This window comes from Perca flavescens, chromosome 13 (assembly GCF_004354835.1).
Source record: "Perca flavescens isolate YP-PL-M2 chromosome 13, PFLA_1.0, whole genome shotgun sequence".
Taxonomy (NCBI): domain Eukaryota; kingdom Metazoa; phylum Chordata; class Actinopteri; order Perciformes; family Percidae; genus Perca; species Perca flavescens.
In genome coordinates this window covers 8,135,209-8,149,348 of record NC_041343.1, presented here as the reverse complement: position 1 = coordinate 8,149,348, position 14,140 = coordinate 8,135,209, and the positions used below count along the sequence as shown (strand labels likewise).

At 38.4% G+C, this 14,140-nt stretch overlaps 2 protein-coding genes across 8 annotated transcripts in view; one reads left to right on the top strand and one right to left on the bottom strand.

The window, feature by feature from the left end:
* Positions 1 to 396: 396 nt before the first annotated feature.
* rnft1 (ring finger protein, transmembrane 1) lies at positions 397 to 6,252 on the bottom strand. Of its 4 annotated transcripts, none has more exons than XM_028595651.1 (9): positions 6,175 to 6,252; positions 4,072 to 4,413; positions 3,921 to 3,997; positions 3,735 to 3,835; positions 3,332 to 3,485; positions 3,059 to 3,217; positions 2,240 to 2,305; positions 2,036 to 2,137; positions 397 to 951 (listed from the first exon to the last, which is right to left on the bottom strand). In XM_028595651.1, exons 1-9 carry the CDS (start codon positions 6,176 to 6,178, stop codon positions 817 to 819), a joined length of 1,140 nt encoding a protein of 379 aa, XP_028451452.1. In that variant the 5' UTR covers positions 6,179 to 6,252; the 3' UTR covers positions 397 to 816. The 4 variants fall into 4 exon arrangements, with proteins under 4 accessions (XP_028451452.1, XP_028451450.1, XP_028451451.1 ...); XM_028595649.1 differs by having other exon boundaries at positions 4,072 to 4,526; positions 6,175 to 6,238; XM_028595650.1 differs by lacking the exon at positions 6,175 to 6,252 and adding an exon at positions 5,556 to 5,828.
* Positions 5,230 to 14,140, top strand: part of med13a (mediator complex subunit 13a) — a 139,548-nt gene continuing 130,637 nt past the window's right edge. For 2 of the 4 annotated variants that reach the window (XM_028595638.1, XM_028595641.1), the window contains exons 1-2: positions 5,230 to 5,373; positions 5,508 to 5,582. In XM_028595638.1, the coding sequence (XP_028451439.1) occupies positions 5,368 to 5,373; positions 5,508 to 5,582 (81 nt within the window). In that variant the 5' untranslated portion in view covers positions 5,230 to 5,367. Of the gene's footprint in view, positions 5,374 to 5,466; positions 5,583 to 14,140 lie in introns of those variants that run through there. The other 2 variants (XM_028595642.1, XM_028595639.1) reach the window with 2 other exon arrangements.

Here is a 14,140-nt window from a genome sequence, read left to right as displayed (position 1 = left end):
TGTTTCTCCCAGTCTTTGGTTTTTATAAAAACGAGGTTACGTCACCTCTATAGAAAAATAATTTGTGTAAATCAATATCTCACAAGCTCCGTTGCATGCTTTTTATCAGACATGGAAGAAAAAAAAGTCACCAAAAGCTGAAAAGCTAAAGGCAAACAGTTTATCCATCACAGAAATGTATTTGTTTTAGTGCATAGGCTTCCTAAAAGCCTATGCGGTCTCATTAAAGCTCAAAGATTAAAGTTCAAGTAGCACTCCTGAGCCGAGGTATGCAGCTGCTCACCTCTACACGTTTGTTCATACAAATCAGAAGTCGCTTCCACAAAATTAGAAAACACTGGATACAAGAGGGTTCATGTGTTGCATGTTTGTTCACACATTTGATAAGAGGAAACATCTGTTTAAAATACTTTTAATATATATTTCTCTGATGTTCCCATTTTCTGTACAAAAAACTGTGGAAGTAGAATAATTTGTTGCTCCATGAGGAAAGTTTATATGAAGATAATTAAAAGATGAATGAAAGCAACACAAAAGGAAACAACTTAAAATACAAAAATCACTTTGGGATGTGAAAAATAATCAACTTTCCTTTGTGAGAGTGACAAGTAGGGATGTACTGGTAAATAAGCCAGAAACACATCTACTGTAGGTGCAAGTTGTGTGTCCTTACTGACCGCAGCCCTTAACTCATTAATAAAACAGTGTGTACAACATTACAGTCAGTGGGGTTTGACAGCCACAGAAAATAACATATTAAATACAAACTAATACCAATGCACCCCACCCAAAAGCCCGCCACCTATACCCTAACAATCAATAAATCTGCAAGTGTGAAGATGTGGCTCCGTCCCTCCATTTGTAAACCTTCTCTGTGATCACGGTGCGACATAGAGGGCAGCTCTTCTCGCGGTTAAACCACAGAGCGATGCATTCATCACAGAATATGTGCTGCAAAGCAGAAAAACAACGGGACGTCAGCATGTCCTGCACTTAGCATACATGACTAGAGCTACATAACTGATGCACTTCAGTTCATCTGCTATCTAATTATAAAAAAGAAATAAGGAAAACATGGCTTATTATTACAGTAGCAAATAAGTGAGAAGGGTAGTGAAAAAAAGAGAAATTTGCAGGTGTAAAACTGAAAATTCTGATTTTAGGTTTTTCATTTTCACATTAGTTTTCTCTCAAGTAATACTGCTCCTGCTCAATGAATGTAAAGTTGTGATCTAAAGCGCACAATTTCCTCAACGGCTGTGTAATGTGATACAATTTGATAACACAATTGAAGAGGAGGGATGTGTGACAGATGCCTGAAGGATCTTAGGCCGGTTACACACTGGATGCGTCGTGTGAGCGTGTCAGCTGCATGGCGTGTCCGTTTTAATTTCGGCTCCCATGTTAACCAGTTAGAGCTTGCACACTGCCTGCGTGACACGCGCGCCGAAAAACACGTGCCTGCTAGAAATAGATAGAAATAGAACAGACGCCTATTTTTTCACAACAAAATAGGCGTGAAAAATAGCGTGTTGGAAGCGTTTCCAGGCAAAGTAGAATAGGAAAAGATGTTTATGTTGTTTAGACACAAATACATATTAATAAATGACATGTTGATGTTTGAAAGTCTCTAGGTTTTGACATAAATGCAGATATAAATGTAATTAAAAAAACAATCGATTTTCTAATATTGCACCTGTCAATACAGAACGAAATATTCTGTAGCCTATTTTGCCGTCAATACTGCCGACATTGTCTTTGCTGTATCAGTATATATTTATGTTTAACATGGTATTTCGTTTTATCAATGGGAAACATACATGTGTCCAGACAAGGCTAGCAGCAGCGCCGCTTCAGACACAGCTGACACACAACAGAAACGCCACGCTCACGCCACGCAGGCAGTGTATAATCTGCCTATTGATGCCCACACGTCACATTAAACTAACCAATAACTTTAATTTAAAATACTACTATCTAAAATAAAAAACTAAACCTGACCTATGGTTTGACAAGCCCTGTAGTGCACACTTACCTGACAGAGTAGGACCCGAGGCTCCCTGTACTCTCCCTGACAGATGGGACAGATGTCTCCAGCCTCGCTGCACTGACTCCTAGTGGCTGCTGTGCCTGTATGCTGAGAGACAAAACAAAGAAAAAAATAAAGAAAACACTTGAACATAGCTGGTTACTGGATGTCACCGTTTACCACCTAATCAAGAAGTTGTTTACCACTGACCTCGCCTTTTACAAATATCCTCACAGTTTTCGTGAAAGACGTCCACTGTCCGTACAATCCTAAAAGCTGAAAGAGAGAAAAAGAAAAGTTTGAAAACCCCACTTATTTTAATCATGAAAAGCACCCGTGTGTAGGATTTAGTGGCATCTAGCGCTGAGGTTGCAGATTGCAACCAACTAAATACTAGGGATGCCACGATGAGGACATTTTCCCACCAGTTAAGAACTTGTGACAACACCGGTGTTACTGATTTAAACCGGACATTTTGCAAGACAAGATATTCCCTGATGATGCTCAGTATCTGGAGAGTGCTTGCTTTAATCTCTAGACTGTGTGGAGCAGCTGCCGGAGCCGATTATGACCACTCTAGACAAATGTTGCCACCTTCAAAGTTTACAGATTGACTCATTAATGTTATCAGGTTCCTTATTAGCATTGGGTTTAAATATAAATAATTGAACAACAAATAACAGAAATATTGCCAAATAGGCACTTTTGCCTTAGCAAACACTTTTCAGTTTGTATTTTACAAATTATGTTTAAAAAAAGATCAAGAACTTGGGTTCTGATACGCGAAAAATTAACTAAATTTTATTTCTACAGTATAATCCAAAAAAGCAAGCTCCGTGGAAGAGGACCCACTCCCTAGGTAGATGTGAACAGCTCATTCTAAACTCCGAAAACCGCAACGATTATTAGTTTCAGGTGATTTTACACTTATGAAAACATAATTGTGAATATTATATTCCATTCCAATACACCCCCTTAAACCCTTTGATAATACAAAGATCTATTGCTGGTTAGTTTGACTGCTCACACCTTCAGTATGAGGTAGAGCAGAGCCAGCAGGACCCCCAGTGTGAGTCCGGGGGTGCCGTCCACCTCCTCGTATGTGACCAGGTAGCGGAACCACAGTGGAACAGGAGCCGTGGCCTGGTGCACCTGACCCAGCTCTTCTGTCAGCATCACCCAACGTCCCTGGAGACAGAAGCACGCAAAATAAGAAATACTGAACCAGCATTGCCAAGATATGACATCAGTATTTTTTTTTTTCTTAACCAACAGTCCAAAGGATAAATCCACCACACTCACCTGGGTTCTGTAGGTCACCAGTGAAGATGGGAGCAGCAGAATAAGGCACTTAATCCCCATAAAGATGAACTTTATTATGAAGTTGGTGATGCCGACCACCCACAGAACCTCCCAGAAACCCAGCGGCTCAATGCTTGGGCTGAGGAAGATGAGGCTGGAAGGAGGTTGACATTCAGGTTAAATGGCAGGTTCATTTTGGCACTGTCCACTGCATTCCAGATTTAGCAGTTTACTAAATTACACTAGGTGGGCAATAATTGTTTGTGAATCGTTGGGCGTGAGTAAAACACGTTTTGTGTGTGTGTGTGTGTGTGAGGTTTTTGCATGATTCTAACTCCATAGAAATAGCCACATGATCTTGTTCTTCTGAGTTATTAATGTGAAATGATGCATTCACACTTACCAATGGTGAAGTGTCTCAGTGAGAAAGGTGTAGTACAGCAGCAGGGTGGAAGAGATGAGGAACAGTAGCAGCCAAACACACTGCAGCTTTGACTGACGATCCTGAGGGAACACACAGGCAAAAACATGGTTTAGGAATCTATGAAATGCATAAGGAATCAACAAATGCTTTCTGTTCTTGACTTACCTGAAGAAACACTTGACTTTGAAGGTTTTTATTCACATATAGAAATGTCGTGAAGAGGCCAACCCCAACTGCAAGACCTGGTAAATGGAGAGCGTGTAAGTTGTGTTGTGTACACAGTTGCAATAATGGTGTTTGCTCAGCTCGTACTCACCCAGAGCATGTTGGATGACCAGTTTAGCACACAGTAGGACAATGAAAGGAAGACTCTTCTGGAGCCAGCGGAAGAGACAGCGAAGCTCTGACATGGAGGTGCTGGGTTCTCCAGAGTCCAGATCAGAGTCAGGCGGGTCAAGCTCAGGCTCCGTGTTCGAGTGGTGCGGCACCCGATTATGTGCATGTGGCTGAGAATGAGAGTGGCTGTGGGAATTGACTCTGGACCTCCTGGATGATGCGCCTCCACTGCACTCCCCAGGATTGCTGGTCATGGTTACCCGCACCTCGTTGTTCTCAGGGTTAGCAGCAGCAGCAGCCGGGGCTGGTGTCCTGGTAAGCTCTGGTTGCAGAGTAAGGGATAAACCATTTCCTGCATGAGCACCCCGCTCACTTGAATTAGGCTGCATTACAGTAGGAGACTCCCTCAGTTTCAGTGCTCTTCTGGAATCACTCCTTTGACATAAAAGACAGACCTTTATAGCCTCAGTCACAATGTGCCCAGCATCAACTGGGTTTACAGCTACATTAACAAGTTGTATAACGAATGGAAGTTGCAAATGTGTTAATCTAAGACACAGACTAGGGCTGGGCAATATATCGATATATCTATATCGTGATATGAGACTAGATATCTTAGATTTTGGATATCGTCATATCATGATGTGACATAAGTGGTGTCTTTTCTTGGTTTTAAAGGCTGCATTACAGTAAAGTGATGTCATTTTCTCAACTTACCAGACTCTTCTAGCTGTTCTATTATTTGCTTTTTCCCCACTTAGACATTGTAACATGTCCACATTATGGATGATTAGGTATCTAAAATCCAAGTGTGAAGATATTTTGTTAAAGCCCCAATTCTCAACCCTAGAATATCGCTGCAATCTCGATATCGAGGTATTCGGTCAAGAATATCGTGAGATCTGATTTTCTCCATATCGCCCAGCCCTAACACAGACTGTGTAGCACTATGTTTTATTGCAGGACTTTGCATGCATCTTTGAATAGAGAATTCCCAGCAAGCAAACCCAACAACGAGGTCACTATTTAACTATTATTTGACTACGTTCAAGTGTCTAAGTGACAGTATATTAACCTTTTTGATCGTGTTTCAGGTGAGCACGGAGCCCCTGCCCCATCCGGGACTTACGGGGCTCCGTAGAAAAGAAACCTTAATAAGCTGAGTTCACTCCACTGGCTAGCTATATATGGTGGCTGTGTGGATCTGAAGTCGTTAGAGACGCATATGAATGTATAGTCAATTGTCTTGCTCCCACAATATAAACAATGCCGACTAATGGAGGTAAGCTGAACTATACGTCGGTTACATCAGTCATTTTCAGGCAATCAATCCAAAAGTAGTGACAGACGGATAATCAAACAGCTGACCCGTTTCCTACACAGCGAACCGGGCTAGCATTAGCTAGCAGCTAACAGATGTTCTCTTATCATACCAGACTGGCGGTGGTAACGGCTCCAGCTCACCTGTCATTCTGCACCCGGAGTTTCATGGTAAGCTATTGATCCCCATCTAATACAATGTCCAAGTCGCCAAACGAAACGAAAGTAAAACAAAAACAAAAGTAAGCCGATATGGTTCAGGCTAAGCTGTGTTATCAGACATCTTTACGTTGTTTACGACAGCAGACGTCGCAAATGTCTTCTGTTGCAGTTTTACGGCGGGTCGGATGTAAAACGCTGCAATGCCTCCACCTACTTGAATGTTTTCAAATTACCCTCGAAAGATTATGATAATTAGGAAAGTTAACACAATTTAAACACAAACAAGTGTGTCACTGTTGACTGTAGTATACAATACTGCGTGCGGTATACGTGGAGTTTAGTGTCCCAAATTATTTTCCAAAAACTGAGTGTCCCAAATAACATAAATGTCTTATTTGAGACATGTTAGTTTATTTTATTTATTTATTTTTTCCAAAAACCGAGTGTGCCAAATGATGAGGGTCATTTGAGACAGGTTATATAGTTTATTATTTTCCATAAACTGAGTGTCCCAAAGCTACCATAAAGCTACCATCTGCGGGATTATGACTGAACGCCTCTAATATGTCAGAATCCCTCCCAGACGTAGCGAAAGGCCTACCCATGCGCTTCGGTCTGTCTGGAGTTACCCGGGCCCTCGGGTCCGGGTGAGCACAGCCGGTCGTGACTGGGTCGGGGTGCGGCCGGAAAAGTGCCGTTTATAAAACAAGTTTTGAGGGGTGGGGGTTAGGCAAGTAGTAGGCCTATCATGATTTCTTTAGGCTACACTGTAAATTGTGGCAACTGTGTGCGTTAGTGCCGGGAAAATATGGAGCTAAATCAGGGCCAAATGTTTTGTTCATTTGAAAAAAATATATATAGTTGAAAAAATAAAGCTTGAAATTGAAAATTTAAGTTTTGGTCAAAACTTGGAAAAAATAAAACCATGTATTCAAACTTAAAATAAGTGTACCGATTTTTCTTTCAGTTTGAATAAAATATAGATTAAATTCTGGAATTATTTTGAATAAATTATAAATTTTCATTTTTCACTTTAATATTTGTTTTCAGTTCCACATTTCATGTTTTCAGATTCAAAACTTATTTTTTTTACGCCTTCAAATCTTTTTTTTTCGGTTTCAAATCTTTTTTTTTCGTTTTCAGATCTGTTTTTCACTTTCAGATAATTTTTTTTCGGTTTCAGACTTTTGGCCCTGATTTTGCGTGGGGGGCGTGGCTTCAACTCAGAGGGGCGTGGTATTATGAGTGACAGCCTAACAACGAAGGCAGAAGACTCCTCTGTCATGTTGACTTCAGGAAATGGTGTTACTGTGAGAACTATGACTGAATGCTTTCTATCCACTATATACATGTGATGTTTACTTAATAAACTGATGCAAGTGACAAAGTTCCATTTAAAAAATTGTATTGGACAACACATGGTACCAATTACACTATAAGAGCAATAAACTGAGTGTGCAGTTCGGCAGGAACAATGACTTCTCCCACTTCCATGTATGACATTGAATGTAGCACCACAGTATTCACTCGGCAGTCAGCATAGCGTCCGCTCCGCCAAGGCAACCTGCTGGCGCAGCCACAGGTAAGACATGTGAAAGATATTAGCCTTTTGAATAGATACTTTGGGACGCAGTGGCATTTTTTTTTTTTTGTCATTAACACATAAAGGGAAAATAGGTGGACAGCTGGAAAGGAAGCATCGCTAGCACAAAAGTTAGCATTAACTAACGTTAGCTTCACACTAGCTGGTGTTTTACACCAATTTTAGTGTCCAGCTCAAGTTTTTGACTTTAACGTGTAGTGGTCTTTGTTAACCTCTGTTTGTCAGAATGACCATAACTCGACAGTGGCTGCCTGCAGCCGTACAGCCTTATAAATGTAAAACATTATAGATAACTAACATTGCTAGTGTTACCTTTTCATGGTTAGTTTAAACAACATAACTTGTCCTGGTCCGCTTTGTTAATCAATCAGTCAAAGCTTTTATTACGGACACACACGGTCCAGAAAACAGACAGTAAGACATACAAATACAAAAAGACAAGTTAGTGTATTCTGATACTTAAGTTAGGCTGTGGTAGAAGCCTTCAAAGTTTGCCCACTTGGCATATTTTGTAAGGCATAACTGTCATGCTGTTACATGTAACGTTATAGTGTAAAACGTAATTTATCAGGCCAGAGCATTAATGTAAAGTCATATTTGTCTACTCTATAAAAGGAGACCTTCTTCACTGCAGCCAGTGTCAAGTTATGGTCATTCTGACAAACCGAGGTTAACAAAGACCAATACACGTTAAAGTAAAAAAAAACTTGAGCTGGACACTGAAATTAGTGTAAAAACACCAGCTAGTGTGAAGCTAACGTTAGTTAATGCTAACTTTAGTGCTAGCGATGCTTGATTGCCAGCTTTGTCCAGCTGTCCACCTATTTTCCTTTTATGTGTTAATCACAAAAAAAATGCCACTGAGGGGATAACCCATCGCAAAGTATCTATTCAAAAATGCTAATATCTTTCACATGTCCTACCTGTGGGCTGGTGCCAGTGAATACTGTGGTGCTATAAGTCATACATGGAAGTGGGAGAAGTCATTGTTCCTGCTGAACTGCACAATCTGGCACAGTTTATTGCTCTTATAATGTAATTGGTACCATTTGTTGTCCAAAACATTTTTTTAAATGGAACTTTGTCACTGGCATCAGTTTAAGTAAAAATCACATGTATATAGTGGATAGAAAGCATTCAGTCATAGTTCTCACAGTAACACCATTTCCTGAAGTCAACATGACAGAGGAGTCTTCTGCCTTCTTTGATAGGCTGTCACTCATAATGCCACGCCCCTCTGAGTTGAAGCCACGCCCCCACACCAAATCAGGGCCAAAAGTCTCAAACCGAAAAAAAAAAATATCTGAAAGTGAAAAACAGATCTGAAACCGAAAAAAAAAAGATTTGAAGCCGTAAAAAAAAAGATTTGAAGCCGTAAAAAAAATAACTTTTGAATCTGAAAACATGAAATGTGGAACTGAAAACAAATATAAAAGTGAAAAATGAAAATTTATAATTTATTCAAAATAATTCCAGAATTGAATCTATATTTTATTCAAACTGAAAGAAAAATTGGTACACTTATTTTTAGTTCAAATACATGGTTTTATTTTTTCCAAGTTTTGACCAAAACTTAAATTTTCAATTTCAAGCTTTATTTTTTCAACTATATATATTTTTTTCGAATGAACAAAACATTTGGCCCCGATTTAGCTCCATAGGAAAACATTTGGCCTCATTTGCCACAATCGTTTCCGAAGAACGGGGTCGCCCTGCCATTTTTTCGTTGTAGGCCTAAATAATGCACATTTGCACGAAATGACTTAGGCCTAATAAATGACTTTTTGAGCAGGCAAACTTCTCACGCGCACATTGATTACTATAAAAAAAAAAAAAAAAACGTTAAACAGTACAGGTGGTTTAGCAGGTTCATAAGGACATTGTATGGGGGAATTTGGGACACTAAACTGCACGTAGAATCTTCCATAGAGAATTTGGGACCCTAAATTGCACATATAGGCCTACCCAATACTGCTACACATCGTGATCAGAAACCTGTTATTAGGGCCCGAGCGCCTACAGCGACGAAGGCCCTATTGGAACTAAAGGAATTCTTCCTTTACTTTCCTTTCTTCTGGCAAATTAATTGCCATATTATTGATGAACAAAGAAGTTGTTCGAACATTAGTGTACATTGTCCAATTTGGCCAAAATTTCTCATGATTGACAAGAGTCCAGGCCTGAGGACATAAACAGGCAAAAATTTACTTTTGGTCAAAGCGCCCCCCGCTGGCAACAGGAAATCAGCCTTATACGACAAACCTCATCCGATTTACACAAAACTTATAATGTGTGGTTTACGTGTGATACTGAGCCGCCCCCTATAATTTAACCACGCCCACTCATTCAGGCCCCCCTTCATAACATTTGAACCGTTTAAGGTAGAGTCTTGTGTGAGGTGTCATTGAACTCAACCGAGAGTTCCTGATGGTTTGGCCCGCCCACTATGCTTAAGCCACACCCACTTTCATAACATTTGAACTGTTTTAAGGTAAACCCTTGTGTGAGGTGTCATGGAACTCAGCAGAGAGTTCCTTCTTCATTGGTGATAGTTTGGCCTGCCCACTATCCTTAAACTATGCCCCTTTCATAACTGGTGACCCATTTAAGGTAGAGTCTTGTGTGAGGTATCATTGAACTCAGCAGAGAGTTTAGTTTTTGATTCGTGATGGTTTGGCCCGCCCCCTATGCTGTAGCCACGCCCCTTGTTATAACTTATGACCCGTTTGATGTACACCCTTGTGTGAGCTATCATTGAACTCCGAGAGTTCCTTATTAATTGGTGATGGTTTGACACATGTAGAGTCTTGTGTGAGGTATCATTAAACTCAGCAGGGAGTTCCCGTTTCACTGGTGACGATTTGCAGTGTCTGAGTGGTTTCACATCTTCTGGTAGGCTGGAATGCTGAGTACTAAGTCTGTCAATGAACCGGACAACGCGGGTTCGCTTCCACTCTGTGTTCTTCATTATCTGCTGGCTATCTTTACGCTCCAGGAGTCATCAATTGCTCACCAGACAGCAGAAGTCTTTCCTCTTGGTACTGGCATCTTGTCTTTCCGTGGAGCCACCTGCACCTCCATCTGTACTCTCACTGACTTGAATTGAGCAAGGAGCCTTATAACTTCAGGTTAAGGGTCATGTTCTTTATCCAGTGCAGTGTTTCCCACAGTTTGAGAATTTACTTATGGTGGTGGGTGGCCCAGGATGTGTCGGTGCAGCACGTGATGGCTGGGTTCAGTAATAAACTAGTCAAAGGAAGGTTTATGAACTAGGGCTGTCCTCGACTAAAGAAATTCTTAGTCGACTAAGACTTATACGATTTTGTCGACTAATCGATTAGTTGATTTAATTGACAGAGCTGTGTGCTTTGAGAGGTGGTTAAGACTAGAAAAGCACAATATAAATGTAGTTAATTAACCATCCGTAAAACTGAGTTTCTCCACAATTAATCCTGCAAAAGCAGCACTTTAAATCTTGTGTTTACCATAAATGTGCTCAGAAGTTTCTTGGAAATAAGTAATTAAGCATGAATAAGCATAAAAAATGACTAATCGACTAAAGAAATCTTAGTCAACTAAGACCAAAACGACCGATTAGTCGACTAATTGACTAAGAGTTGGCAGCCCTATTATGAACTATTTTTTTTGAAACCCATGACTAAATAACATTAATAGATAATTTAGAAAGAAATAATTATTTACATATTAAACAAATTAGACTAAAAGATGATACCTATACAGATGAAAATATTGCGACACTATGCTTCATCTGACACAATTTCAGGGTGGTTATTAGGGTTGCACAACACGAAAATATGCAATATGCCATAAATTTGTAGAATCTTTTAAAATCTATTTTTTAAAGACACAAAAATCTTCATTTGAGAGTAATATTGTAAAATAGGTTTTTGTATGATTGTTGTGCTGGCTGTCACCTGATTAGGGGAAAAATTACAAAAAATAATCATGTGTGTTTTTATGACTAAAATGCTAAATATTTGCTGCTTCTAGCTTCTCAAATACGAAGCTTTTATTCTTTTCTTTGTCATTTATTGTCATAAACTTAATATCTTTCGGTTTTAGAAAAATAATATTCATGGGAAAAATGCCAACATGATATAAAAAGACTTTAGCTAGAGTGCATTTTGTTTCTTAATAAATAAATATATCACACAATAAAGTTATTGAGGAAATTATAATGAAATAATGAATTTTAATAATTTCTTCAATTATTTTACAAATTGTTGGTTCATTTAAATATTTTACACGCTTTTTATAGATAAAATTCATTTGATTTTCTGCTTCTCTCTGATTTTACTGTTACAAACTAAATAAATGTCAGTCTGCTAGATGTGTTTTTCTGCGGTGTCTGGCACACACACAAGTCTCTCTCATCGCTTCCTCTTTATTGACTCTCTGTTCGACTGATTTATTTCTTTGCTTTATTTGATATATCTATATATTAAACTAGACTATTCATACCATAATATCATATACATTGATATTCAATGTTACACTGCTCTACTGTACAAAGGGTTAACCCTCCCAGGTCTAAGCCATTTTTCCCCATCTTTGGTTCGCCTGGTCTCCTTGTGTAATAAAGCTTGTGTAACCTCAACCCTGTAATGCACAATTAAGTTATAGACACCTGGGCTATCAGGATATCTGCTGCAGGGATGTCACGTACATGTATAATTTTTATATGACTATAAAGACTAAAGAAAAAGACGAAATCTCACAGAAATGTCTTGAAATCACACAGAGAACATAAAAAACTAAACCTTTTGGCTTTTGAAAATAGTTCTCCCAAGTCTTGGCAATCAGGGGAAACAAAAATAAACTAATACAAATAATTTAGGTTGTTTCCCAGAAAAGTCCATAAACTTTTATCCAAAAAGGTTAGTTGTGTCATCTCTAATTCATTTTCTGTCAGCTATCTGACATCTGTAGGTCAAATCACACTCATTTCAGCCTCCAGGGATCCTCCTGGCCTCTCTGACTCTATTTCTAAATACACTGAATACAAGTCCCTCCTGCAAGTTTTTTTTTTTTTTTTTTTTTATAATATAGACCATCAGTCAGCACCATGTTGGATCCTGCCCGAAGCGAGCCAAGAGTGGCTGCAGCCTGGAGACCTCCTGTCTCATGCCTGGGCGTGTACCATTCAGAGGGTCAGAATACAAAATCGAAATATTTTCTAGATGAAGTCACGTTTAAGTTAGTGAGCATGATGCAATTAATTTAAACTCTTAAATTAAGGATAGCCATACATAGCCTATTGTTGGCAGATTTGTGGATGGTAATGATGTTAACGTATATTGTTTATTTGATGAAACCTGTAATGACTTTATAATTTCTTTATTAATATTGTATTTGCAAATTCACAACCGTAAAAAAAAGGACTTGAATATAACATAAAAACATATGCCAAGTGAAAAAAATATAGCTCAAGAATGAAGCCACCCACATAATACTAAAATACACATACATATATACAATAGACTTTTACAGTAATAACATATGAGACCACAGAAGAGTATAGGCTACAATAGAAATGTTTTCATGCCTCCCATTAGAAGGGGATCTGATATTATCTAAAATTTAGGTTAACCAATATTTTATTATAGGCTAGATCTTTTTTTTTCTTCTATAATTTCGAAAGCTGCATTTATGGATATGAAATTTGGCAAGAAGAAACATTTGGATTAATATAAAATATTGGTTAACCTCCTTTCTGAAATCATAAAACATTTAAAACTGCATCAGCGTTTAACGTTGACGTTTGTTTAAGCCATATTACATGAGTGTTTTATGCCACATCACATGTAGGCCTCCCCCTCAAGTGTAATATTGCGATTATACAACTGTTACCAACAAAATAAGTGATCAATCTGTATTCATATCGTGGAGCAATTCGCTCTTGAAATACAAAAAAAGTCGTGGATTTATTGCTTTGAAATTACTCGTGCAAAGTCTCAAATCAATCAAAGATGTGATGCTAAGATGAAAGGTCCGAAGAAAGAAGATTTGTGAGTTGATTTTTGCATTAATTATTATTTATTTATGTAACAAAGACTTCTAAACAAAACAAAAGTTAGTCTCTATACACTGTATTGATCTGGATATATTAAATATGATAGTAGCCTGGCCTATGTATGTTCCTGGTCAGTCATGCTTTTAGATATGGTTAGCTAGCTAGCTAATGCGACAATTGTCTGGACAATGGACACGGTCCTCGAAGGCATTTACCCGCTTATGGTCGCTTGCCAAATTAAATTTAAAAAAAAAACATGAATTTATATTCTAATGTGTTTCACAGTCAAAATCAAAAGTTTTTTTTTTTTTTTTCAAATAATAACTCAGTTTCTCTGGTTACACCTGAGGGTTCGACTAATACCTGGAACAGTCAATCCCATCCCATAAGGTTCGCAATGCAAACACTGTTCACTGCTAGAGATAGATTTAGCAATGGGAGATATGCGAGCCAGAAAGCTGTAAAGCATGGTCAGTTCAAAGGCAGTGGAACTTTCTTCATGCAGCTTGTGTGTTAGCGCAGAAACTCTTGAAACTTTGGCAAAAAAAACATGTGCCACTAAGAAAAGTGCCAATTCTGTTGGAAATTAATAACATTTTCATGAATAAAAAGAATCAAGGTTATAATCAGGGGGTCCTTTGCACACATGTAAGGTTCTTTTATAGTTTTATCTTTAATTTTTATTAATTTAATGATTAATTGCTGGCCCATTGCCTACAAAATCAGTTGTCCTCGGGTAGGAGATAATCATTTCAACTTGATTAAAAAAACATAAAGTAATAATTTAATTGAATAATATCTTTACCACATGAAATAGTACATTGTAATATGTTTTAAAAACTGCAAACAGTGAGATTTTAACTATTTACTATTATTTTGTGGTTGCTCAAAATGTGTCCCACATATTCGTCACCACCGTCAGATATTTAT

Coding starts and splice junctions, on each gene's coding strand:
- rnft1 (XM_028595648.1), bottom strand. CDS start 5,581: ATGAAACTCCGGGTGCAGAATGACAG. Junction 2,138..2,239: donor GGATATTTGTAAAAGGCGAG/GTCAGTGGTAAA, acceptor TTTGTCTCTCAG/CATACAGGCACAGCAGCCAC. Junction 952..2,035: donor CTCGGGTCCTACTCTGTCAG/GTAAGTGTGCAC, acceptor TCTGCTTTGCAG/CACATATTCTGTGATGAATG.